Source organism: Xiphophorus couchianus, chromosome 13 (assembly GCF_001444195.1).
Source record: "Xiphophorus couchianus chromosome 13, X_couchianus-1.0, whole genome shotgun sequence".
NCBI lineage: Eukaryota > Metazoa > Chordata > Actinopteri > Cyprinodontiformes > Poeciliidae > Xiphophorus > Xiphophorus couchianus.
This window is the reverse complement of record NC_040240.1, coordinates 7,931,221-7,956,522: the sequence shown is the minus strand read 5'-3', so window position 1 is coordinate 7,956,522 and position 25,302 is coordinate 7,931,221. Positions and strand designations below refer to the sequence as shown.

General features: G+C 38.8%; 1 protein-coding gene across 2 annotated transcripts; it reads left to right on the top strand.

Moving 5' to 3' along the window:
* Window positions 1–93: 93 nt before the first annotated feature.
* ptp4a2b (protein tyrosine phosphatase 4A2b) lies at window positions 94–24,565 on the top strand. 2 transcript variants are annotated; one of them, XM_028035480.1, is made up of 7 exons: window positions 94–265; window positions 18,416–18,722; window positions 19,057–19,165; window positions 19,247–19,339; window positions 19,424–19,554; window positions 21,866–21,940; window positions 23,243–24,565. In XM_028035480.1, exons 2-7 carry the CDS (start codon window positions 18,718–18,720, stop codon window positions 23,349–23,351), a joined length of 522 nt encoding a protein of 173 aa, XP_027891281.1. In that variant the 5' UTR covers window positions 94–265; window positions 18,416–18,717; the 3' UTR covers window positions 23,352–24,565. The 2 variants fall into 2 exon arrangements, with proteins under 2 accessions (XP_027891281.1, XP_027891280.1); XM_028035479.1 differs by lacking the exons at window positions 94–265; window positions 18,416–18,722 and having other exon boundaries at window positions 18,756–19,165.
* The last annotated feature ends 737 nt before the right edge of the window (window positions 24,566–25,302 follow it).

Below are 25,302 nucleotides of genomic sequence, written 5' to 3'. Positions count from 1 at the left end.
CAATTCGTATGTGCCCAGTAGGAATGTGCATATGGCTCTGAAATTGTTTTGTTGTACCTTCTAGTAGTTCGTATCATTCGTGATACAATTTCCGACGGTCCGCAAAGGCATCGGGAGTCTCCTCCCCTCCATCATAGCCCGACTTCCAACGAGAATTGAGGGTGCTACATTGAAGAGGAACAAAAAGGCGACGTGACAGCGGTGTTTTCACTCCCTCCACTTTCTCCGGGGTAGTTACGGGATTTCAATGTTCAGCCTGATCCTTGTAAGTATTCATTGAACAAATTACGAACATTGGCTTTCAATTTCTTTGTATGACTAATTAGAAGAGGGATGTTCCATGATACGAAGGTTTCTACGATACATGGCAGCCGTAGTAAGTTGCATGAGGGCTTGCCTGATAAGGCGAACCACTATGTTAGCCTAGCTTCATAGCTTAAACAGCCACGACTCTCGCCGCTTTTACACATAAGATGTATTATGAGGCACGGAAATGTTACCAGTTTGTTTATGACCTCAGTGTTATGAGTATACATCTGGGAAAAGTCTTAAGTTATTGAGACTTTCCCAGATTGAACGTTGCTAGTGGTGACGGCAAAATGCGGAGTTCGGCTAAGCTGCTAGCTAATGTAGCGGTATTAGCGTGCTATTGTGACCACTGCCATTTCCTAGAGGAAAACGGAACATTTCGAACGGGTTTTTATTGAAATGTCGACAAGAAAGTCCACCGTGAACGTTTCAAAGGTGTTTTATTTTTGCCAAAGCTAAATATTATTCGTTGTGTCACATTGGCGGTTAATGATACCTTTAATTGTACATTAAGCTTGCGAAACAGCTCAAGCTTAGCAGATTGTGTTGTACGATCTAGTTTGCCTTTAACCAGTGGTTAACGTTTTTTTTTTTTTACAGTTGCTTCAAGTGTAACAATGACCGCAGACGTACTATTATGACATCTTAATTTATAGCAAGTGGTGGTCATCTTACGTTCTGGGATTTAGTTCTTTTACAGAGTAACGTCAGTAGTTGTGGCACAACAGTCGTGGCTCCCAGATGGCTAAGACTGGCAATAGTTTAAGGCGACTGAGTTAGCCGGTTCCACCCTGAGTGACAAATGTTGACTCAATTGTATGGGTTGACCTATTTGTTCGAAGCCGTGACCCAGGCCACCATTTAAACTTGCTCTGTTAGTTTAAACTTTTCAAATAATACCTATATGTGTATATTTTGAACAGTTGAAAATCTGAAATTCTGGGCAATTGTATGTCTATCAATTAACACTCAAATATTGGGGGGAGGGAGAGCTAAAAAATGATCCTGTATAGATTGTTAATTGAAATTTAGTTTTATTATATGTACTTTTCAGTAAAACTTAAAAGAATCATCTATGCATTTATTAATACATGACCATTGCTTGCACTCTGCAACAGTTTAAGGATTAAGATCACTTCAGGACATACTTGTTTAGTTTTTTGGGGGGTTTTTTCATACGAAAAGTTCTGACTGTACTTTGCTGTATCCCAACATGAACTGAATAGACAATGCATTGAATTCTAAATTTATGTGTGTTATTAATGTGGATTTTAGAAGCTGCAATTCCACAATACCAAATAAGCAGGTTTGACGAAGATAGCGGAGTCCTCTAAAAGGAAAATCCAACAACTGTAACAGAACAGACTCGCTGATAGAAACATACCTGTTCCCCTCACAAATCAACCGAACTGACACCTTGTCTAACAGTTTACACACAGCCATAGTATTTCCACCAGCAATTTACTTTGATGCAGAAATTGCTGCTACAATCGAGGTTGGACGGGTCTGTAATTTATCCTTTCTGGTGTTTCTTGAAACAGAAAGCACCCCTGCATTTTAGCTTTTGTGGGCTGAAGTGAAATGAGGAAATGCAGTTGGGGGAGGAAGTTGACTTGAGCAGCTGTGACACTAAAGGCCACTGCAAATTCCCATGCCTCGCTGGTTTTTGATTTATGGCTGCTCAGTGATTCCGGTTTCGGTGCTGGTAGTAAATTTCAACGAGAGGGTGATACGATATTGACGCTCTAAACATTCCTGCCAACATGGGTGGATAAGCGAATGAGTAACAGGTAAGCTAATTATACATTCCTGCTTATGAGTGAGCCCCAGCAAGGTGACCCACTTAGTTTGTAGTGGCAATAGAGAGTGAGGTATAGAAACCTGTGATATAAAGAGCATTTTTTCTTTTTTCTTTTGTTGACACAAAGATTGTCCTGATGGTGTCTAATTGTAGCAACTGATTCAAAGGTTTGTTTAATGTAAGACCAGAATACCTGACAATCTTGAGTAATGCCACCTCAACTCTTTTATATGACTCATGCTTCAACACATACGCAGGTCATTCCTGCTGGTGAGCTGGCTTTCATCTTGAATCTAATTGGCGCGTGATGCACTGGCCAGTCTAGACAGAGATCACACCTTGCAGTCATACGGTCTCACACTGCAAGGTATATGCTTATAAATGGATGTGGTGAATGAGACTTTGAGCTAGAGGGAATCCCATGTCATGCGGCTTGTCATGAGAAACCAAGTCCCCCCCACCGCCCTCCCACACAGACACACACTTGACTTGAATTTTCAGCTTTTTTTTAAAAGTGTGGTAGATTGAGTCCTAGGTAAACTTGAATGTCTCAGTTCGCAAACCTTTAGATGGGATTTCTTTGAGATAACCTAGTCGTTGGTGCATGTTTGTGTGTTTTCACAGCAGAAACTTTTTTTTCCCCCAGTTTTAAATCCTCGTTGTTTCCACTGCAGGACGTGGGCCAAATAAATTTTTCCCGGTAAGGTGTTGGGACTTTGTGGATGTACCTCGACACAAATGTCAAGGTTTGGTTTATTTGAGAATGGATGTCAAACATTTCTTAGCATTTTGTTTCTGTCATCTCCCACTTTAACTCAGTTGAAGACTCGTATTTTACTTGAAATCCAGATGGAACTGCTGTTTTTCAACCATAATATTAAAACTCAAAATGAAAACTAATGTTTTATTTTGCTTGGATTTAAATAGATTAATAAACAGAGGCTGACTAAGTGAGTACTTCTCCTGTCAATGTGAAATCTATCTCAGTTCCTCAGCATTGAGTTTTATTAACCAACTTTAGGCTGAAGGAAGTGAGGCACACTGCAACGCTTATTTGGTTAATTTATCTTTGGGACACAGAGTTCTAGATTTAGCTTCTAAGGCTCTGTACATTTTCTGACTTTTAGAGTGATTTTAAATGTTTCAGAGTGTAACCTCTGTGATATAAACATGTTATCACTTTACAATAATGGGCTGTAATTCTGACCACAGTACAGTTTCCTCTGCTACAGATGTGAACAAATGGAAAGGCTGATTTAGCATAATTTGGTTTGATTAAATTCCATCTTTTCTTAGTTTGTATTGACTTTACTAAAGTTACAAAGTCTAACCGCTGAGGCTAAATCATTGGTATAAGTATATTTTTATTTGCCCCCCCCCCCAAGAATGATCAGAGTTTGAAGTTGCTTAACTTGAACCTCTAAAGTTATTTCTGGGGCTTCCAGGTAACTCAGCTGAATGTGCAGTGGTCTTATCTTATTGCCCAGCCCCAAGGGGAGACTTGCTTTCAAATAAAAGTAAACAAAATAAAATAACCATGCTTTTAACCTAAGAGCAATTTTTATATAATCAATCTTCAAACTGCTCAAGTTATACGAAGAAAAAACTGTCGTGTTTTATGCGTACTATGTTACAGGAAAAAAAAAAGGTAGTGTTTTATCTGTGTAGAAATACACTGTGGCAGAAGGGGAAGTTCTCAGCCTTGGTTACCGTAACTGTGAAAGGCGAACCCCATGTACTGTAACACGATGCCAACTTATCAAAGCGGGTTACTGGGGGAGAACACCACCTGTGTTGTTGCCTGCTGGCTTTAAGCCCATCTAGCCACGGGGATCCTGTGAGTGTTGAAAGGTAGGGTGGAGAAGGCCTGCTCAATGTTGACTGGCTTTACATAGTTGTCTGAAATTGTATTTATTTTCATTTTTGTTTCTTTTTTTATTAAAAAAAAAAATCCCCGACATAGTACAATCTTTGGCTTCGTTAAGGGTTATTCTTGTGCATTGAAGTTGTGATCACTTCTCACCGTGCGAGCAGCAGGGAGTCAATCTCCACTTTTTTTCTTTTTTTTTTTTCTTTGAACATTTGGATGCTCCAACTTTTATATTGCAGCGCATCACTCTGTCTATGCCTTTTCAGTTTTTCTGCATAACGTATCTGTTAATGAGTCATGCTGTGTTCGGCACAGTATTCGTTTACAGTTGTTGCCGTAGCGTTCAGTTAGAGCAAAGACACAGACTCGTTGGGACGGTCTGTCAGACTAACACCTCATGTAGATGCTGCTGCTGTGGTGTTGCCTGCTGAAACTATAGCAACAGGTAGGACTTAACCCTTGCTTTGGGTTTTTTCTTCTTTTTTTATATGAAGCTGAGGCATTGATTCAAAATCTGTTTTGGTCTAACGTGCTGGGGAACATGTAAACATCAATCTTGCTGTGTTTCTCTTATTACCTAGGCATTAATTTGCCTCATGCTGCAGCTGTTTTTTGTTCTCCCTCTTAAGAAGCTTATCAAACACTTAAACTGACTGACAGCTTCTCCCCGAATGACTCTAAACTTGCATGGTCTTCATGAACATGATCTCAGAACAAAAGGGATTTGTACCCAGTAGCTGTGATTGTATAATTAAGTGTATTTTTCCTCTTAAGAAAGTTGCCATTCTAGCAGACGGACCTTGATGTCCATTTTCAAACATTAAGGTCTAACGCTGCATGTCCAGTTTCTTGCTAGTCTCAAATATGTGAATGTTTAAAGATGTTGCCTTTGTTCAGATCTCTTCACAAAGAACATCAGAATTCCCTGTAGAAGCACTTGTTGCTACCACAGAGATAATTGTTGATATAGCAACAGGCGAGTCCTGATGCAGCTCTCCGAACTCAGCGTTTGCTTCCAAATGTCAGCAGAATTGATGCTGCAGTGGGACCAAACCTCTTGGTAAATATTTGTGCAGGCGCTCTCTTGTATCTGTCAGTGTTGGCATTCTTTTGTAAAGTAAATCTTTATTTTAGTGGCTCACCTATACATCCTGCTGTAGTACATCTCTCTGGTTTCATCACATGTATATCAATAATATTCAGACGAATCCACAGTCCAGACAATTAAACAACAACCATCTTTTTAACTCTCAGACGATAAACTCTCAAGTTGATGGTTTGTACAGACAACTTCATGCAGCATTTTGGACTTTGAGCATTGGTTATGGCGCTCCAACTAACCTGTTCATTGCAGTTTGGGTGGAAGTCATTATGTAACATCTGCTCATTCCAAATGTTCACATTTACCCAGTGTAACACTTGAGCAACAGGAGAGGGTGTGTATGCCAACAAAATACCAAGAACTAATTATCAACTTTTTCCTGGTTTACATGAAACTTTTTAAAATGCACTTTGCAGTAAAACTAGTAGGGGTAACGCTAGTTGTTGTTCTAAAAGTCACACATTTTGTTAGTTTTAGCCTAATGCTTACATTCCATCCTAAAATATCAATGATTTTAAGTTTGTAAACATTCTTCTGGAACTAAAAGCAGCACATAAACTTGTTTCACTACTAAAACCAGAAGCACACAATGGAATTGGAACAATGTTTTTTTTTAGTTTTTTTTTTTTCACTAGTGTTATTTTCTTTTTTTAGCTTGATCATAATTCTGGGTCGGTGTGGTTGACAATATAAGTATCTGAAGAAAAATGATACTTTATACTTGTTTTCTAAACGAAAAACACACTTTTGTGGTCTGAAGGATTCATGAACAAACTGTTTGATGCAATTTTTTTTAGTTTAGTAACAACAGATCTAGATCGGAGAAATGCTTTATTGCATAAATTGAGATAATCAAAATGGTCCTTTAGTTTAATGCTGATGGTAAGCCATGAGTCGGGATGCCAGCTTCGGCCTTAGTGCACCACATCATACAGCCTTATCTTATTGTACTTGCAAATTGCCTTTTTCCTATCTGGTTCCCCAAATGATGTCACACAAAGTTGCAAAAGTAAATGGAGACGTTTTGGTTGTTTTCCGCCAGCTGACGAGCAGGCGGAAAACAGCGTCTTTATTAGTCAGCTGGGGCAACTCGAGAACTATTTTCTTTCTTGCGTCAACAGAAGAGTTTCCAACATGGATTCAAAATGGTGGCAGCCATATGCAGCAAAAGCAACAAATGTGCTTCTTTTTGTAAGTTGAAATAATTTATCATTCATAAAAGTGTCTCTTTTTATGCCTTGGGCTAGATTGCCAAAGCACATTTTTGGCTGGAACAGCAGTGCCACTACCCCTCAGACTTGTTAAATGTTCCTAGTGTATTTAGAAATAATTTTGAGTTTTATTATGTTGTCCCACTGGTTATTTAATACTGTAGGTAGATATGTTTTAATTTAATGAAGAAACTAAGACAAAAAGGACTGCTTTGATTGCTTGGTGCTTGTTCTGACACTACATTTCTGTTCCCTTCTGTAAGCTCTTTAGCCCTTTTCCCTGCCCTTGCCCACCCTCTAAGCACTATCATAAGGCTTTGATCGTTGCATTGTTTATCTGTGCTCACTCAGAGGCTGTAAAGCGATGTGATAAGTGTCCGTAACCATGCAAAGTACATGTGTGCTGGGTGTTTCTTTTCATAGGAGTAGGGAGGGGATTTCCATATTCCCCCTACCCTCTATAATTCCCCCACCTCCTGTTTCTAGCTTACAGGGACACACGAGCCAGAACAACAAGCACTCCAACTGAAGATTAGCTTCTGTCCTCTGGGGATACAGCAAGGCAACCTGTTGTGCTGAACAGGGTATAGTCAGCATGCCCAGTTTATTATAACATAAACACAGCAAATAGTCTTTGTTTAAACCCGAATCATTTAGATTGTCAGCTAACTTGACTTTGGAAGATATTGTATAAATCCTTAGATTTTAAGTGCCAATTATCAGAAAGAAAACCCTAGGTTTAAGTGAATATGTGACACTAAGTAGATTTTTCTTTATGGAATTTTGAGGTTTGCACACACTAAATTTATACTAAGCTACCAGTAACAGGGGATCTAATAAAGAACAGCTCAAAACAAATTACTGCTAAATATTGTGCATTTGAAAATAGACATGCTGATGTCTGTTTGTAGAAACTGCAAGCCAAACAGGAACAGACCATTTTCAAAAGCCAAACTGTAGCACTTTAAATTTAATTAAAATATACTGCTTTTGCAAACCGTTGGTTGAATGTGTAATCTTTTCTGTATAGGGCTGCCCACATTTTGATTACATCTACTGAAATGGCACGTATCCTCTCTTCTGTTATTGGTTAGAAAGCTCAGTTTGCTCACAAAACTGCAGTTTTTACTGTTTGACATTTTGTTTTTAGTTCCCCAAAAAGTTGCCTATGTAGACTTTCTCTCTGGACTTTCCACATTCTGCTGTGTTGAATCTGGTGCAACTATATTGCCAACGCAGTGTCGGTGTGTGCATTATCCATATCGCAAAGGACTGGAGTGCAATAATTATGGCTAATATATTACAAGTCTTAAGAACTTGCACTGTAAATGCTTATGTTATGATTAGACAGGTGGACAGAGTCTCATTCAGCAGCAGATGCTCACATGGGACAAAAATTATATTACTTACAATGTAAAGGGTCACAGAGCGACATGATGAGAAAAGAAACATATCGCCACCAACATCATGAACGTATTTATTATTATTGCTATTAGATTTTTCTTAAGTCATGCGGACCTGGTTACCTTGAGACCAGATACTAAATAGAGCCAGAATGTCACAGGACAATGAAACTCTTGCCTTTTCTGTAATTTCTTTTAGCTTGCCTTTGCCTGCCTGCCTCAGTTCATTGGGAAACTCCATTATTTACCAGAGGTGATGCCTCCTTATAGTAGAGCTGAACTTATTTGGCCTGAGGGTAATTATTGGGCTATAGGTCTTGACATCTTGACCCATGGGAGTCCCAAGCAAACCTCGCTTGAGCTCTGAAAGCAAGGTTTCACCCACGTTATGCTTAACCCTTAATATGAACTGTTTTTCTTACAATAGTCCTTTATTTCTGTATTGTAGTACAGCAATCAACTAAATTTACAATACCAAGTTAGCTTAAGGTTAATTACTTATCAGAGACTTTCTTTATTACCTGCTCTGGGAGGGAATTTCATTTCTTGCTGCACTGATGAATAAATATTCTAAAATATTCTGCTGCCACAGAAAGCAACATTTGTGACTAGTTTTGTATCTTTTTGTAGGAATGTTGCATGCATTGTGCATCATTCTGCATATCGATCTAATTTTAGACTTCTATTAAACACTTCCCACCCACAAAGTGACTGTAAAAGAAACATATTTTTGGTACAGTCAATTGTGAAAGTTTATTCCTCACATTTCTTGTTGGCCTCTATTGTCATATTGCAATGTGAGTCATGTTTTTGAACTGCATACTTTCAGAACCACATTCATGCTTTTAGTTTTGATATTTCCTGTCCGGCTGGTTGCACTGAGTATTATTCCACGCCACTTACGCATGTTGTGACTTTTTTACATGCATACTTCTAGAGATCTTGTAGACTCCACATATGAATGATTAGCAAATGTACCTCCTGGTTTCCTTTCTTTTTTGTGTGTTAAAGATTGTTTTTCTCGCTTGATTTTCTTTGGATAAATGCAACATGGTTAATGGAAGATTGGGACACATTTCTGTGACTTTGAAAAAGGAGTGTTGAAACAATTCAACCGCACTTTAGATTGCGACATTCAAATTAAATAACAAGCTCATTAAGTAGTGAAACTCATCACCAATAAAGCATGACATACTGTGACAAAAGTTGGTATTCATAAAAGTTTGGAAAGAGGGTGAAGAGTGTTTGACTAGACCCTTGGCATGGCACTTCCTGAAAACCATCCTTTAGGAAACAGTTCAAGCACTCTCATCTAAAGGTTAGGGGTGTGCTAAGTTTTTATATACAACAACAAAAAGGACCATTGAAGTGGAACATTGCGCAATTTTTCTCTCTCTCTTTAATTATCTTTTAAGGCGAACAAAGATTCTGTTCTTGGAAACATTCTGAAAGGACATGTTCTAGTGCTTCCCACATCCGTTCCTGGAAAAGTGGCAGAATTCCGTCAACAAAACACGTAGTCACGCAGCATCCACTGCCTTGACGTATCACTTTCTGCCGAGCCTGCTGTTTGCAAATCCCCAGGAGAGGTTCAGGTCGTGAGAGGCACAGCAACAGTCTGGGATCTCCGGAGCTGAATTTTGCATATACGCCCCAATCTTTCAATGCTGGCCTGTCTAGGCATGCCTGGGGATTTGAGTGTTGTGCTTGTTACACTAGATAAACTGGTGAAACTAAAAAAGGAGAGGTTTAACTAGAGTTGCTTATTGTACTTTTGTCTTTTCCTTTTTGGTATTCGCGTTTGACTTTTGTATTCCTTCAAGCATGATGAATAGCAGGGTGTTTGTCACTTGCTGAATTCCGACACAACTAGTTTACAACTGCATGCATTATTCTACTCCATATTCTTGGGGTATTTACTTTCATTTGTATATATATATTTTTTAATAAACCATAACTTTTTCCTAATATGTCACACTTGTAGTTTTGGCAATTGTCTTTAAACCTGAACATTTTAAACAAGAGTAACACGAGTAGTCCTGGGAATCGGTTTAAATTCTGTTATTCAAATGGTTAGTAAGACTTTCCTAAGATTTGTCTAAAAAAATTGTTTCAACTTTTCCTGGAGGTGTTGTACTATCACTGCAATTCCCCTCCTGAACACCAGCTGTCACTGCTGAGAAAATATGGCCGAATAGCAGGAATATTCCTGAAAGGAGCTAAAATATTTAGTTGCAAAGTATAGAGTCTCAAAGGCTGGTGTGATCCTCACCATTGAAAAGACCTAATATCCACAGAACTTTAGGCATTTCTTTGTATTTTTTTTGTTTTGTTTTAAAAATGTTTGTTTTTTCAGTGAGTTTAAGCGAGAGCTGCAACACGTTACTTACTTAGCTGTTTAAAACAAGCAGCAGCTGTAGACCAGGTGGAAAGAAATTTTGAGCTGCGTCATTGTTCGGCATTTTACTTTGTCGGAACAAAGTCAGTTAGTGTAATGAGCGATGTGCTCATCGCATATGCTCCACCCAAAAACAATATTTCATAAGTAGAACAAGAAGTAAATGAGACGCCATTCATTTAGACATGGATGACCTTAGACGTGAAGTGTTTGCTTTTTGAAGACTCCTGAAAATCTGAAACTGTCTTTATCATGAGTTCTTACCAAATATGAAACCATAGTCAGCTCTTGCACATTACATATTATAAAGAAGGTGGTTATTTTCATGCTATATGTTATTTGCACAACAGAAGAGGGAAAACTCTCTAAACTCCGAGATTTTCCTCTGGGTCTGCAGCTTGACCCCTCTTGAGAAAATTCATACCATAAGTGTGAACGTCGATCTAAAGAAGTTAGATTTATAATATGTATTTGAAGAATATTTTATTAGTAAACGACTGTCATGTAGTGTGTATGTGTGTCACCTCAGAAAGTTCCCAGAAGTCATTTGCTGTCGATATGAAATCGTAGAAAAAAAGGAGGGGGAAAACTTGAATCTTGGGTATTTTGTGATCAATAAATTTGTCTATTTCATCATTTACAAGTAAGGTACACAAAATTTCTGTCATTATTAGTTACTGCTATCTTGGCTGATTATTGCTAGTTAGTGATTTTGAGACTTTTATCTAGATCGGTGTTGCCTAAAGACTATCAGAGAAATACGTGGTCTTTATGTAATGGTAAGTTTAGGAAGAACAGATGACCATCAACTATAAAAATTAAGCATATCCACACTTTGGTATTTTTGTGTTTGTTTTCTTTGTCTTCTAAGGAACATTGTATATTTACCTTCATTAATATATTTTGGATATTCTTGAATACAAGTTTAGGAGCAGCAGTCAGACGTGTACCTTGCTGTACATCAACTGTTTAACAGTGATATTTATATGAATAACTTTAACTATAAATCAAGCATTATATATAGGATTCAAACCGTATAACCTAAAGTTGCGTGGTTTAGAACATGTGCAACATTTATCGTCATGCATTTATTTTTCGGACATTCCTGAAAGTTCCCATTTTCACTAAGTGGCATTTTGACCAGATTTTCCTGTTATATTACTACAGTGACGTTTAATGGAGTCTTAATTTCTCTACATGATTGGATTGACATTCTTGGACTGTTTGACTATACATTTCTAATAACTGGATTTCAATAATGTCAGTATGCTTTCTATCATCTGTTGTGAATGGTGAAAAAAAAAAAAAAATTCCCACTACAAACAGAGCTTGTTAATGCTTCTGATTGGGGGGGAAACTTTTAAGGAGAGGAGAGGAGCAATACAGTAGCCATTTCTGTCATTTTGAAATGTTAGAAATGGCAAACTTGCCAATCCATTTTTCTAACATTCTCAAAAATGTCCATCAAAATGTTAAATCAAAACACTTCAGAAAGGACAAACCGCCTTCCTGAAGAGCCCTTCTCTTTCGAGGGTTCAGGTGAGTTCAAGTGAAATGAAACCTGTGTTGGACCAGCAGTAAACACTGATCTAATGGTTCTGGCTAATGGAAAAGCAAGCTGGTTTTGAGAGGTCTTGAAATTGAGGTCCTTGAACTTTGCTTACACTTTTTCTTCAACATTTGAATTAGTCGTAGCTGCTGTGAAAGTTTGGGTTGAATCAGCCCCAGTTGGAGGCGAGAGCTGCCGAACCATCCTGTGTTTTTTTTCTTTTGTTTTTATATTTTTTTTATTTTGCTTTTGTTCCCCATTTGGTCTGGTTTAATGTTGCAAACTTATTCTTTTGTCCCTGCTCTCTTGGATGTCAAAGATTTATCAGCTTTTTTCTTGAAACTGTACTTTCTTGAACTCATTGTCATTTCCAGAGATACCAGTTATATTATTTAGTACTTGGAGAGGTCAAAGGGATGTTTATGTCTGACACTTTGTTCCTCTTTTACTCCTACAGATGGTGTCTGCGTAGTGTTAAAACTGTCAGCCACCACCCCTCTCAGTTTTCTCCATTTTTTTTATTTTTTATTTTGTCACAATTGATATTGGTACTTACGTTTTTTAACAAAAGTTCAGAATAAAAATTAATTGGGTGCAGAAGACAGCCTGCTGCTTTCAAATTTACGGGAGCCACCAAATGTCACGTCTGTGATGTATGTTGCTCTGCTCTCCTCCTGCCAATGGACAAGGATTGGACACAGAAAATTAGGCCTCCGGCTGCTTCAAGGCGGCATAATCTGGCCGTGCCCGGTCTGGCTCCAGACAAAACATCAGCGAGGAGACACACAACCTCAAACCACCAGACGGAGATGCATATAACATCTCTCACAAGAAGGTGGGGGAAGAAATGCCCTCAGACATTCATGTTTACTAAAAGTCTGTTTTGCCATCACGGTCCTACTAGTTTCTGTGTATGTCTGACCAGACACTTAACCTCGTGTGTGTTTGTGCGATCTAATTTTAGTAAAACACCCTTTCGTCCATGTAGCAAATGTATTCCCTGAGCCGGCTTCTGTGTGTTTACACTACTTACTTCTGTATATGTTGTGCTTGTTTCAAGAATCATGGCGATTGACCACCTGAGTGCTATCGGGTGTCAACAGAAACTCTCGTTGTCCTTGTTAGTTACGGAGTCATGTTGCATTGAAGTGCTTAACAAAGTGAAAGGTTTTGAATTAAATCAGCTGCTATCAATTCTATTTCCAAGCCCTGCAATCTGTTGAAACATTAACGCCCTTACAATGTCCGTCATAAACGATAACATGTATTTTTAACCCTGGTCAGATGATACTTTTTATTCAGATTTCTCTACAGCTGAGGCCACCTAAACCAATGATTCAGCACCTGTTGGATACCCATGCCCTGATTCCCATTATTCTGCTTCTTTTATCGCATGTTTTGGTTTGCATGTCCCTCTCTGTTCTCAGATACCGCTGTTCTTATCAAGTGTTACCGCTACTCCCTGCTCAATACCATTTTATTCCGCCTCCTTCTGTTCTTTCTCATTTTGTCACTTAAAAAGACGTGTGCAAGTAGTTAGCTTTTTTTAAACTCCATGCTATATACTGTTGGCTTTTGTCTTTCCTTTCTTTTTCAGTTTTAGCAGTGCTTCATCCACAGCACATGTGATGTGGGAATGGAGCACAAAGTAGCCCACTGTGTGGGCCTCTGCATGTACATAGTGACCTTTTACCCAATTTAGAATATATATTTGTACAGCCAGGCATGCACAAAATAGCAACTGCTATGTATTTCTTTTTTTATATAGCTGTGTGTGTACATGGCAAGGACTTACAATGCAAATGCTTTTGAGCTGGTCACTTTTTTTTGTTTGTTTTGAACACCTGCACTGTAACAAGGAGATGAATTCCAATAGAGATGTGGATCTTTCAGTGTTTAGTGATTAAATTCTGAAACAAATTTTTCTAGCAAAAACGCTAAGATTCTGTTTAAATTATAACTGAGAAGAGGAAATGCAGTGTAAACAGAAACTTAATTTAAAACAGTCTATAAGGTTCCATAATGCATCAAATTCCATCAGTTTATTTAAAAAGAAAAATGGGCCTGTGCATAAAATTCTGCAACTTAAATTCCCAGCATCGGGTTTTAGCTTAGCTGTCTGGATTTTCTTAAATAAAAATGTGTCAAAGAATTATTTAAAATGCGCAAAGTGTGCAAAGATGGCCTCCTACGGTAGCCGAGTGGACGCATAATGCAACTTGCAATGTACTCGCAAAAACGTTCAAGTTAAACACATCTTTAAATTGTTTTTTCATTTTGAATCAATTCAGATTTCCCACGAGTAGTTTTTTTTTTGTTTGTTTTTTCCCTTTGTTATTTCCAATTTTTTGCACCCCCTTAAATTTCAAGACTTCTATTCCGTTCTCTGGGATTTATCAGGAGTCAATTACATAAGAAAGTAAAAGCAAGTTTTAGTTTACTCATGCTTTTTGGAGATAGTGGAATTCAACAACCTCTGGCTATGTGCAGGATAATGTAGAAACATGCTGATTTTCTGTAACAAGGACAAATATTACAAGGGACTTTTGGAGGTATTGATAAAAAAAAAAACAGGTTTAAAGTGATTTACATAAAATACCTCTACCACTCATTCACTATAAACTCAACCAAAGATGGCTGGCTTGTCACTTGGCAGCTCTGACTGCTAATTTATGCATCACGGCTTGTTTCCTGTGTGGTTAAACATGCTCTGTTGTCTACAAACCAAGTGCAAGTGCATCTCGTTCTTACTACATTGAAGCGGTTCTTGATCGCAGAACCAGTTTGCAAATTTCAACTGTAGTTTGCATGCCTTCCCGACAATCTACTGACGACAGCCCTACAGGCAGCTGCTTTGGTCTGATGTTGCCAAGTTTTACCTACTTCCTTTTTGAAATCACCCCCACCCCAATTTGTTTATCTACTTTGAGGGCCCAATAAAGTCAACTTCCTTTTACTTTTTTTTTCTTATCCTGTTCTGCATTTATTCACTCTTTTCTAGAACAAGTCAGGTGAAAATCCAGACATTTGGAACGTAAACAAACTTGAAAAATTTAGTGGGTGGTATCGTTTCAGGATTAAATGCAATCTAAAGAAACTTTGTTGAACGCAAATGAAGGCATGGTGGTTAACTCAAAGTGTATATCTTGATCCTTTGCTCATATTTATCAGGGAAATAAACATGTAAATGCTGGAGCAACCAATATCTATAAATACTGTTGGTTACACTTTTTTTTTTTTTTTAAGAAGTTGTTGCATAAACAGTTTTCGGAATCGTTGCGAATTTTCAGTTAACTTCATGAATTTTGTTTGCTTATCTGCATGTTAAGTGGATGGCAAGCTAAAAGGGAAGTGAAGATGCTTAGGCCTACTCAGACTTCATTAGGCATAATGGAAATCCCGCCCCAAAATAAAGCCCTACTTTCTTTCCTTTTTATTTATTTATATGCATGGTGACATTCAAATTGTTCAATTCAAATGACAATTCAAATTTGTTGTCTTTTTGTCTCTAAATCCTACTGTTTGCTGAGTCTTTAAACCAAACAATGTGACTTCTTTGCATCTGGTCAACCATCTCTAGTCTGTTTTTTTTTTTAATTATTATTTTTAATCTTTTGACCTAACCTGTCTTTGTGGAAGTCCTGTCTGGTCCTTGTGTTAGTGTTTTGCTCCGTTCCTGTTTATTCATCTCCTTGTATCTTTGTGTCTCATTGCTAATGTTAAATACAACCAGCAGCCACATTTTTTTAACACTCCTCTCCATTTCTGAAGAATCAAAAGTTCATCAAGTCCTTCAAGTCCCCATTCTTCAGCTGTCTGCATGCAACCCTCCTGTTCTGTTTTTGGCAGCTCGAGGGTGGTAATTAAAGGCGCCACAGAGGATCTCGGCTGTCACAGAATGAAAGGAGTGGGGGAAAGAAAAAAGTCAAGTCTGTCTTTGAGAGTGCCCTTATAGCTGTTGCCAAGCACAGAAGAGGGAGAGAAGAACCGAATAGTAGAATTTACAGTGAGTAGATGCGTCCCTTTGACTCTGGTTGGTAGTTGACTGCGGATAAGCGGCAGCAGTCTAGATTGGTGGGAGTTGAGGAAAGATGAGAAAGTTGTTGTGGTTTCTAAGAATGGCATCATATTCCTGGATCCCTTGAGCTGTGTTTCTTCTTCATAAAACCTACTACAAGGGAAGCAGATTCAGTTGAGACACATTGAAATGTGCTTTTGCTCTCGTAAGCGAGAGAAACGGTGATTCAGAACCCAAGTCTGGTCATTTTTGAAGAGTTAAAAAGGGAGCGTGGGACTGAAGTTCTGGCTCTTGAATCTTTGCCCACCCTTTAATCCTCACCTTGTGACTATGGCCTGTGCAGTGATAAAGTCTGAGCCTTCTACCACCCACTCTTGTGTGTACTTAGTCCTGATAGCCAGCTCCCCGCAACCCCTCCTTCCGCGCAGGCCCTCACACACACCTCCGTGTGATGTCGCTCTGAGACGGTTCCAGCCAGTTTGCGGCAGCTGGCTTTAGGCTGTCGAGGACTTGGCAGCGGTTTGAGTGGCAACTCCCTAGCTAGTTACAGACCAGACATTACCTGTTCTGGGACGGAGTCTTCTGAAGCCTGTGTGTGCGCCAGCCCTGCTGTGCATATTATTAGTTTCCATTTGGGTGACAGGTGGTGAATTTACAAAGTGTCGTAATCCAAAGGTGTTGTAATTTCACAGCTAAATAAAGCAGTGTTACAGACTCAAAAATGTGCTGCAGGTTGCAGGATTATTTTTTTAATCAAAATGAACTTACTGTGTAACTTTCTGGTCTTTGTTATTCCAAGACCAGAAAATTTTATTATTCTTCTGCGTATAACAGGTTGTCTGCACATACTTAAATGTCTTACCTTTTTTTAAAAGTATAAGATTAAGGCCTTAAAATGTCTTAAGTTCATTAGGATAAAAATGTAAGTCAGCCTGAATACGTTACTCACAGCTCTTATATGGGTAAGTGCACATTTATGGTCAGCTCCCTGGACAATGTTTGTTTCCACCACTTGTGCTGCCAACCCAAGATTTTTAGCGTGGCACTCTGGTCTTCAAGACTGCAGATATGTCTGAAGTCCCCCTTATATTTGTAGGCTTTTTGGCTTTGAATGTAACTTACAGTGATATTAAAAAAAGGTCTTAAATTTGACTTTCTGAAACCCGCAGATACCCTGTGTACCTTTTGTTCTAGTTTTTTGTTGATTAAACAACATGTAATTAGATCAGTCTTAGTCACTGGAAGAGGAAGTGATTCGTTGCATGTTTAGACATCTCAGATATGCTGGGTGTGTGGTGTCCTTCAACCAATGAGACGCCGCCTGCACTGCATTTAGCTAGGTGTGTCCTTTTTATTGAGGGTTTTAGTCACTCAAGTTTATATTTACGATGATTAGAAACGGATGGATGTGCTCTTGAAGAGCTATCATTATTGCATTTTAGTGTGGACAGTGACAGTGGAGACTTTTGGCCGCATTGCCATTGCCTTGTCCTTGAATGTCACTATTTATTGTGGAGCTAATGGAATAATGCGAGATATTAGGACTTGAATATATTGCTTATGATGAGGGATGCACACATTGTTCATCGTTGACCTCTAAATTTCAATACGTCTCAAACTGTAATATTTAATCGAGCTTTAGAGCTGCAAACACACACCAATTGAAAAATAATAATTATAAACTTTTTAGTTACTTTTAAAGTTGAATCCATTATTATTGAATTTGATTAGGATGGGATGCTTGTATGATTTAAAAGAAATTCGAATAAATCTCAACTGATGCGTGCATAGTCCAGTCAAGACTTCTGCACTCATTTTAATAGCCCTTTATTACATTGCTGAATGGAAAGCCATTTTCTATGGAGAGCTAAAAAAAATAATGCATAAAGTATTTGGCCCAGTCATGCCCATCCAATACTTGAGACAATATTTGTTCATCTGAATACAGCTTATAAAATATTTTATTTCAGCTCATGCACTTGTTCTAATTTAACGCACTTTGCGGTACCTTAAGCATTTACTGCTGGCTGAGGGAAGGGAATCAATTAGTTTGGTTTTTGGATGTATACCGAGTTTAAAGGTAACATGAGGACTCTAAGATCTAAAGCAAGCTTTATGTATCAGAAAGGGGGGAAAAATGGAAACCAGTGCTTGGGGATTTTTATTTTCTGTTTTTTTTTTTGCATTAAATTATTAGAATAAGGACATAGTCTGAGGTAAGAAACATTGAGTTGTTTTTGTTCTGAGTCTGTTTGTGTTTAGTAAACCGGAGCAGATAATTTTTAGACTTTTATTGACAGAGACAAGGTTCTGACTCAGTTTGGAGGACATAACCTCTCATATTTTGAACACAGGAAGTATTAATTAAAAGATTGACACTCTACACGTCTTCTGACGGACAGTGCTGCTGCTGCGCAGCACAAACTTGCGGACAAGAATTAAGCCCAATGATCCGTTTTTAGCTTTGTTGTGCAAACGTTTCGACACGATCTGCGTCTTCATCAGAGTCGCAAGTGAAATATCAACGGCGGGTCACACAGTCTAATAAGCAAGCAGTAATTACATTCTGAGAATAGCATTTCTGCATTTGTGGTCGTAAGTAGGTGATCATGTAGACATCCTCTGCAGAACAACTTTTAACGTTTTGTAGTGTGAGAAATGTGCACGTCCCTTTTAATTTAAATTGATCTGTTTTAAAAGTGTGATATTATTATTATTTTAAATTTAAGAATCCTTTTTCCCCTCTCTACGCAGGCTTTCTGTGTCGACTTCAGCCGTACCTATATGGCGTGTGTGACCGGAGAATTCTGCCAGGCACAGCACCTCACCTCAGTGGAGAAGTGAATCGGCCGCCCCCCAAGGGACTACGCTACCCAGAAACCTCCCTGACTGCCAGCACATTAGGAACTGCTGACGTTTTTTTCCAAAAGGCCTCCCTTCCTCTCTGGGATATCGCGTAGTCCTTGGCCTGACTGCCCTGCCCTATCCCAACCAATACGAAAAATATTTGCTTTCCGCTTTCTCCTTGAACAGCCAATCACAACCAGCTCTCCTGAATGGGGTAAACTCATTGGATGACTTTTGGATAGTCTCATCTTTTTTTTTTTTTTTTTTTTTTCCTCTTCCCCTCCTATTTTTTTGTTTCAATTTCCTTTCAATTTACATTTTTCTCATCCCAGAAAACTGTGGACTAGTTTTGTTTGGGTTGTTTTTTTTCTCTCTGTGTGCATCATCCCTCAGTGAAGACCTGTCGTTCTCCTGACCCATTCTTATTCACGTCTTGTCCTTTTTTTATTTATTCTACCCTTCCCCGATCACACAAACCTCATAGCAATCTGTACATCTGAGCCAACAGTCGCTTTTTATTTTATGAGTATTGTAATTGTTTTTTCAAGCCGTCTCGCCAACATGAACCGCCCTGCTGCAGTCGAGATTAAACATGAGGCCATGAGGTTCCTTATCACCCACAATCCCACCAATGCTACGCTCAACAAGTTTACCGAGGTGAGAGGCTTTATTGGTCATCGAGTGCATTCATATTTGTAATGAATGTCTCCGACTAAAAGCTTATTTGTCGTCTGTCAGGAGCTGAAAAAGTTCGAGGTAGACACGTTGGTGAGAGTTTGTGATGCCACCTACGATAAGGCTCCAGTGGAGAAGGAGGGCATACAAGTCTTGGTGAGCATCGCTTTTCCGGGTTTGTCTCTGCCTTCCGAAGTCATTCGTGCTGATTAGTTTTCAATTTGCTCTTTCCAACTCCAGGACTGGCCCTTCGATGATGGTGCCCCTCCTCCCACGCAGATTGTGGACGACTGGCTGAAGCTGCTTAACACCAAGTTTCGAGAGCAACCCGGCTGCTGCGTCGCTGTGCACTGTGTGGCAGGGCTGGGCAGGTACGAATGTCTCAGTTTGTCGTTTTTCAGACAAAAACTTAAACTAAATCCTGCAGAAATTGCTCTTTGCTACACATTCAATTCACACAATTTCAGTTAGGTGTTTTCAAGGCTTAGAATTTCCTTGATTCCTGGATAAAGTCTTTAAAAGAGGTTATTACAAAACTGTGCAGTTTGAAAATCAAAGTGCAACGTGACGTCTGATTATAATCCTAAATTTGGAATACAGTATTTACAGTTGAAAGCAGATGTTTTTATTCACCCAATGAAAAAGCCAACACATTTTGTTTCTTGCTGTCTGAAGTGAAATTAGAAATAACTTCTTGTTTTACATCAGTTAGAATCAGCAAAATTATTTCTATTTGCTATATGACAGAAAACCTGGCAAAAATATTTTTTTAGAGATATTTTTTTCCTTTTTTTGTGTGTAAATTTTGTAAATTGTGTTAAGTATGTCATTTGAGAAGGAAGGTAATTTGCATTAGCATGACCTGTTTGGATTGGTCCACCAGGTTTCCCCCCAGTGTATTATAAGCCTGGCGGGCCACCAGGCTTTAATTGTGCCCCCACCAGGCTAAGCATCGCTTATTTATTTAAGTCTTTTAAAATGTTTGCATTTTTAAAACTTTATAGTTGGTGTTCAGGTATTAATCTTTCAATAACGCATAATTGTCAAGTGATATTTTCAAATTTCCCTTTCAACTTTAACCATTTTTTAACCGCTGGATGAAGGACTGCTGAGCTCCCAACCACCGGGCTTAGCAAGTTTTCTGGGGGGAAACCTTGTTCACTATAATAAAGATTTATTATTCCTTTTGATACAGTAACTTATTGATCTGCATAGTATTAGAAATAAAGGTTGTCTTATATTTTGCATGTTAAACAACATTATTGAAATTGATTTTTTTATGTCCAAAGTGTGATGCTGAAAAAGTTTGAAACTTTACAACAAAAGTGCTTGAGTGTTATTGGAAAAGTGTATGTGTGAACATTAGTTTTTATATCCTGCCTTAGAATTCCAATTAAATTTAGAATTGGGCTTTGACTGGGCTATTCTGATGCACAAGTATATTTTAATGTAATCCTGTTGGCTGTAGCCCTGCCTCCACGGTTAGGGTTTGTTGTCCAGTCGTGGGGTTTTTCTTGGTCAGACAAGGCTCTGTTTCATCCGCCTGTAACACACTGACTCCTAGATGAGGTCACAGAGTTCACACACTGCTACAGAAAGCTCAGAATTGTGAAGTGTCTGAGAAGTCAATTCTTTATTTTTTTTCTAATCTTTCTTGCCATCCTCTCACCCTCTGTTCTTCCCTTCACCACCTGTTCCTTCTTCCCTAGACATGACACAGCTTGAGCCGATTGTCTTTTGTCCCAGTGCTGAGTTTCATCTTGTAACTTGAACTGTTGTGTTCTCCTCCTGTTCCCTGAGGGCTCTGTAAATAAAGTCAACAGATTAGATAATCCGTCATTAGTTACAACACTTTCTGTCTGCGACTGCAAAATTAGGCAATTCGATTTTCGCTCGCCATAAAGTGAAGTTGCACGGGTAATGTGAAGTTATGCCGCGTTGTAATCGCACCTTAGTGTGACGGGGAATTACAGTTTAGTTGTGTAAAATAGCACAAGTATGAAGACAATGCAGGAAGAAGCACATGATGTGGGCGAACTGGTGTGAAAGTGTCTTCTCAGACCACAAGTACTCAGCACACCCGGCAGCTCCTCTAGCTTCTAGGCCTTTTTTTCTTCTTCTTCTTCTTTCTTTTGCATTGCTGTGACATTCCAGAGGTTTCGTTTTTCCAAGTATTGGTTGGACTGGTATTTTCTGAAACCACCACCAGTCTTTTTCGTAGAGGTTTACTTGCTGAACTCATCCGCGTGAGTTTGGTACAGAGAACGTGTTGAGAGAGATATTTTCATCTGAACTTCATTTTTCTTTTCAATTTTCTAATTCGCTGGTCCTCAGAATTTCTGAGCTAGAAAAGTAGCTGAAGGAAATGCTCCGCTAGAGCTGAAATCTGACCTCGTCCAAGGAACTCGTCCAAGCTATATTTATTTACTTTTTCTCATCCCATCTTCTCTCTGGTGAGCGAGGAGTTGGCCGTTTTACTGTAACTTATCACAAAGTACTAGTACAGCGGCTCAGTAGGGCGCCTGTGAACTTGTACACCCCTGTAGATTTCCCAGGCCTGTTTCCCAGGTTTACCTTCCTCCCCCTGTTTTATTACCAAGGAGCCCTGTGAACCTTGGCATTTCATCTCCTGTTCTCCCTGTTCTTGCTTTAACCAGTCTAATGGATTCCTTTACCTTTCAGAGCTCCAGTCTTGGTGGCCTTAGCCCTCCTTGAGGGAGGAATGAAGTATGAAGATGCCGTGCAGTTCATAAGGCAGTGAGTACTAGTCTTAGAGCTTTACAGACTCAAAACATGATTATTTCTTTATGGACTGAGATTAGGTTAAAAGGTTACAAGCAGTGAATGAGTATATTTGCGTCTTTATTAATATAAATCCAGCTTACCTGGTTGTGGAGGCTGAAGCTAATGGGTTGTGTAACAGTTTTTGGAAATAAAGAAGACATCTGTAGTTGTAAAATGACTGAATCCTTAAGAACTTCACAGCAGTTTACACCAACACTATTTTTTGTGACATCAGGAGGCTATTTTTTGCAAAGAAGCCACTGATTATGTACACAGGAAATCAAGGTAGGTGGTGTGCCACCAACAATCTTCCTACATGAAATGTGTTCTTGGACACAAACTATATCATTTTCCAATCAGAATGTCCATGTAAAGTGAGTTTAAAGAGTATTAGATACTTGTTAAATACTTAGAATTTAATAATGGAAAATGGAAAAAGGCATTAAGCCAAAGTTCTCAATCTTCTCTGCAAACCTGCAAAAGCATTCTTCTACTGAAGCGTAAGCCATCTTGTTTTGGTATCCTTCCTGCTCTTCCACTGTCTGTTCAACAACATTCTTGTAAACACGAATTTCTACATTTTATTAATGCCTATTTTTAATGACATATATGACACTTGTATGCTCTAAGTGTAGCCAAAGAGTCAAATCATCCACAAAATTCTGTTAAATATTATTTGTAGCGTTTTAAGTTAACATTTTGTTGCTTTTTACACTTTGTTTCATGGGACGATTATTGGGAGTGCACAGCCTCCTAGATCAATTTTCTGTGTAAAAGCAATTTTTAGCTTATATGTAAATTAGCATCCGACGCAAACATGACAGTGGTTTAAAGTTATACAATAGCATTGGCATTAACTGCTTTGACATTTTTGATTTTTGACAATTTAAACATGCTGCACGATGGGCTTCTTTCAGTCTAGCTAGGTCTAACCAGTTGAAATTCATACTTTTAAAGATACCAAGTAATCTGCTGCAGATAAGACAAAACTGGCTTGTTTTTTCTTTTTTTTTTAAAATAACCTCATTCCAGAAATTCTCCACTGTCTCTTTAAAGAAGCCTGCATGGTTGCAATATGAACCTTTTTCATGTGGTTGAACTGTTAGAGATGAGTTAATGAGTTGTAGACACATTGTTGGTCCTTGTTGTCAGTGAGAAATGGTCAATAAGCAAAGAAGTGGATTACTCTAAAAAGTTAATAATTCCTCTGAGTTTGAGTGTTGTGCCTTCCCATTTTAGAACTAAAACTTCTTTCCTGTTTTTTGTTTCCTGTAGGAAGAGACGTGGAGCCTTCAACTCCAAACAGCTTCTTTACCTCGAGAAATACAGACCCAAAATGCGTCTGCGGTTCAAAGATAACGGCCACAACTGCTGCGTGCAGTAGGCCATCCGTCTGTGCATCCGCTTTCAATGCACATCTAGTTCGGAATCTTCCAACAAAGAGAAGATAACAAAAAAAAGAGTGCTATCAGTAATTGTTGTGATGATTTGTAAACACTGAGTCATGGTTAATTGATCTGAGAGAAATCGAATGATCAAACAAAATCTGGGGAAGTCCACCAGCCGAACCAATGAATGGAAGGTCAAAGCACACAGATGGGCCCGCCTCCCGGTTCTACAGCTCAACCAAACCACGGGCCAGAATTTTATTTTATTTTAAAAATTTTTTCTCTCCACTCGAGTCCATCCTGTACTTGTCTTTTTGTTTTTCTTTTTTTTTTTTCTTCTCACTTTAAGTTGTAATCATGGGATATTTTACCTTTCATTATGTGAATTTTCATTTTTACACATACATGGTGATGATGTTTTGATTCTGTTCTTGTTTCCTTTCATTGCTATTTGGCCTCTATTTTAAGAAAGAGAAAAAAAAACATTTTTAAACTTTGAACACATTTCGATTGTGTTTTTTGTTTTTGCACAAAACTCAAAAGGTTCACCCTGAAAATGCAGTAATGTTGTTTGTTTGTTCTTTTTGTTTTGTTTTATTTTTTATTGAATTTTTTTTTTTTTTTTTTTGCTCCTCACTTGCTTCAAGTCACTTTCAGTTTAGGGCCTCACTGAGTCTAAATATATAATATTTATTCGCAAGAGAATTGTGGCAGTGTTGAGTTTGGCAGGGGCAAGGACACTTTGTTATCCAATTTTTCTTTTTTTAATTTTTTTTAAAGTAACTATGTAAGAGCCATGACTTTTTTTCCCCCCTTCTTCTTACAAGTCTTGTTGGAGTGCAATAATCAGTCCACCTTAGATAAGCCCATCAGACCCTGCTGAGCATTCCTCACACACATTTTACATGTACGCAGACATTTCAGACAGGAAATCAGAGCTGCTCCAGCTGGTACACCTCCAGCTGTCATTCATTTTACCAAATGGGGAGGAGAGGGTTGTGATGAGGTGGGGGGGGCTACAGGGTTTCCCAAACAAATATGCAGATTTCAGCTCACACACTGAGCCCGGATCTGGTCTGACAGACGGGGTGGAGGAGAATGGAAAATGGTCAGTTTTCTCTTTTTTTTATCATTGTACCCATTTTGAAGACATCTCCCCTCCCTGATTCGTATTGGTTCTTTAAAGATAAATAAATTGAAATAAAAAGCATTCTGGTGGGTCTCATTCTTTCTATTGCAGTACATACCAGAAGGCTGTTATTTATTGACAAGCTTGATTTGGGAGATCAAAATCAATTTCCTTTTGTGGCAACATTTTTTTTTTTTTCTGAATTGCTCTGCTCCTTATAGCCAAGTATTTCTTAGATGGTATCTGCTCATCAAGTATGTCAGTCAGAAGCTGTCCTACATGTTCTTTCCCCCACTGGAGGGTGACTCACCACCACGTGGAAGGCACAGGACACGGTGGTACTGAGAAATGACTCACTAGATCTCAAATGGATCACGACTCCGCGCAACGCAGGAGACCGATCAAAGCGCCCCCTCTGTTGTTGAAGTCGGGTAATTGCACTCAGAAATCCCCCCCAAACTCGTGTTTTTGCACCGACTGCTGTTACAAGTGTAACGACGTTAGCTTTAATTATGCACAATTTAATGAACTGCTTGATATAAGAATGATCAGTGAAGTGGGAATGTGTTGACTGCGAGAGCACTGACGGCACCTCGGTCACAGTCTGTGCTTTCAGCAGTGTTGCAGAGCTGCAGATGCCTCGCCGAAGCATGCTTTGAATACAGTGAATGCCATCTACAATGAAATCTGTGCCAAGTGAAACAAAATTTGCATTCAGTTTGTTACTCATCGCTCCCGTTGATGTGTGGCACCTTTGTTGAGTAGCAGATTAAGTTACAGCCTAACAGGAACAGAACTGGTGGTAGAAGGGTTCAGGA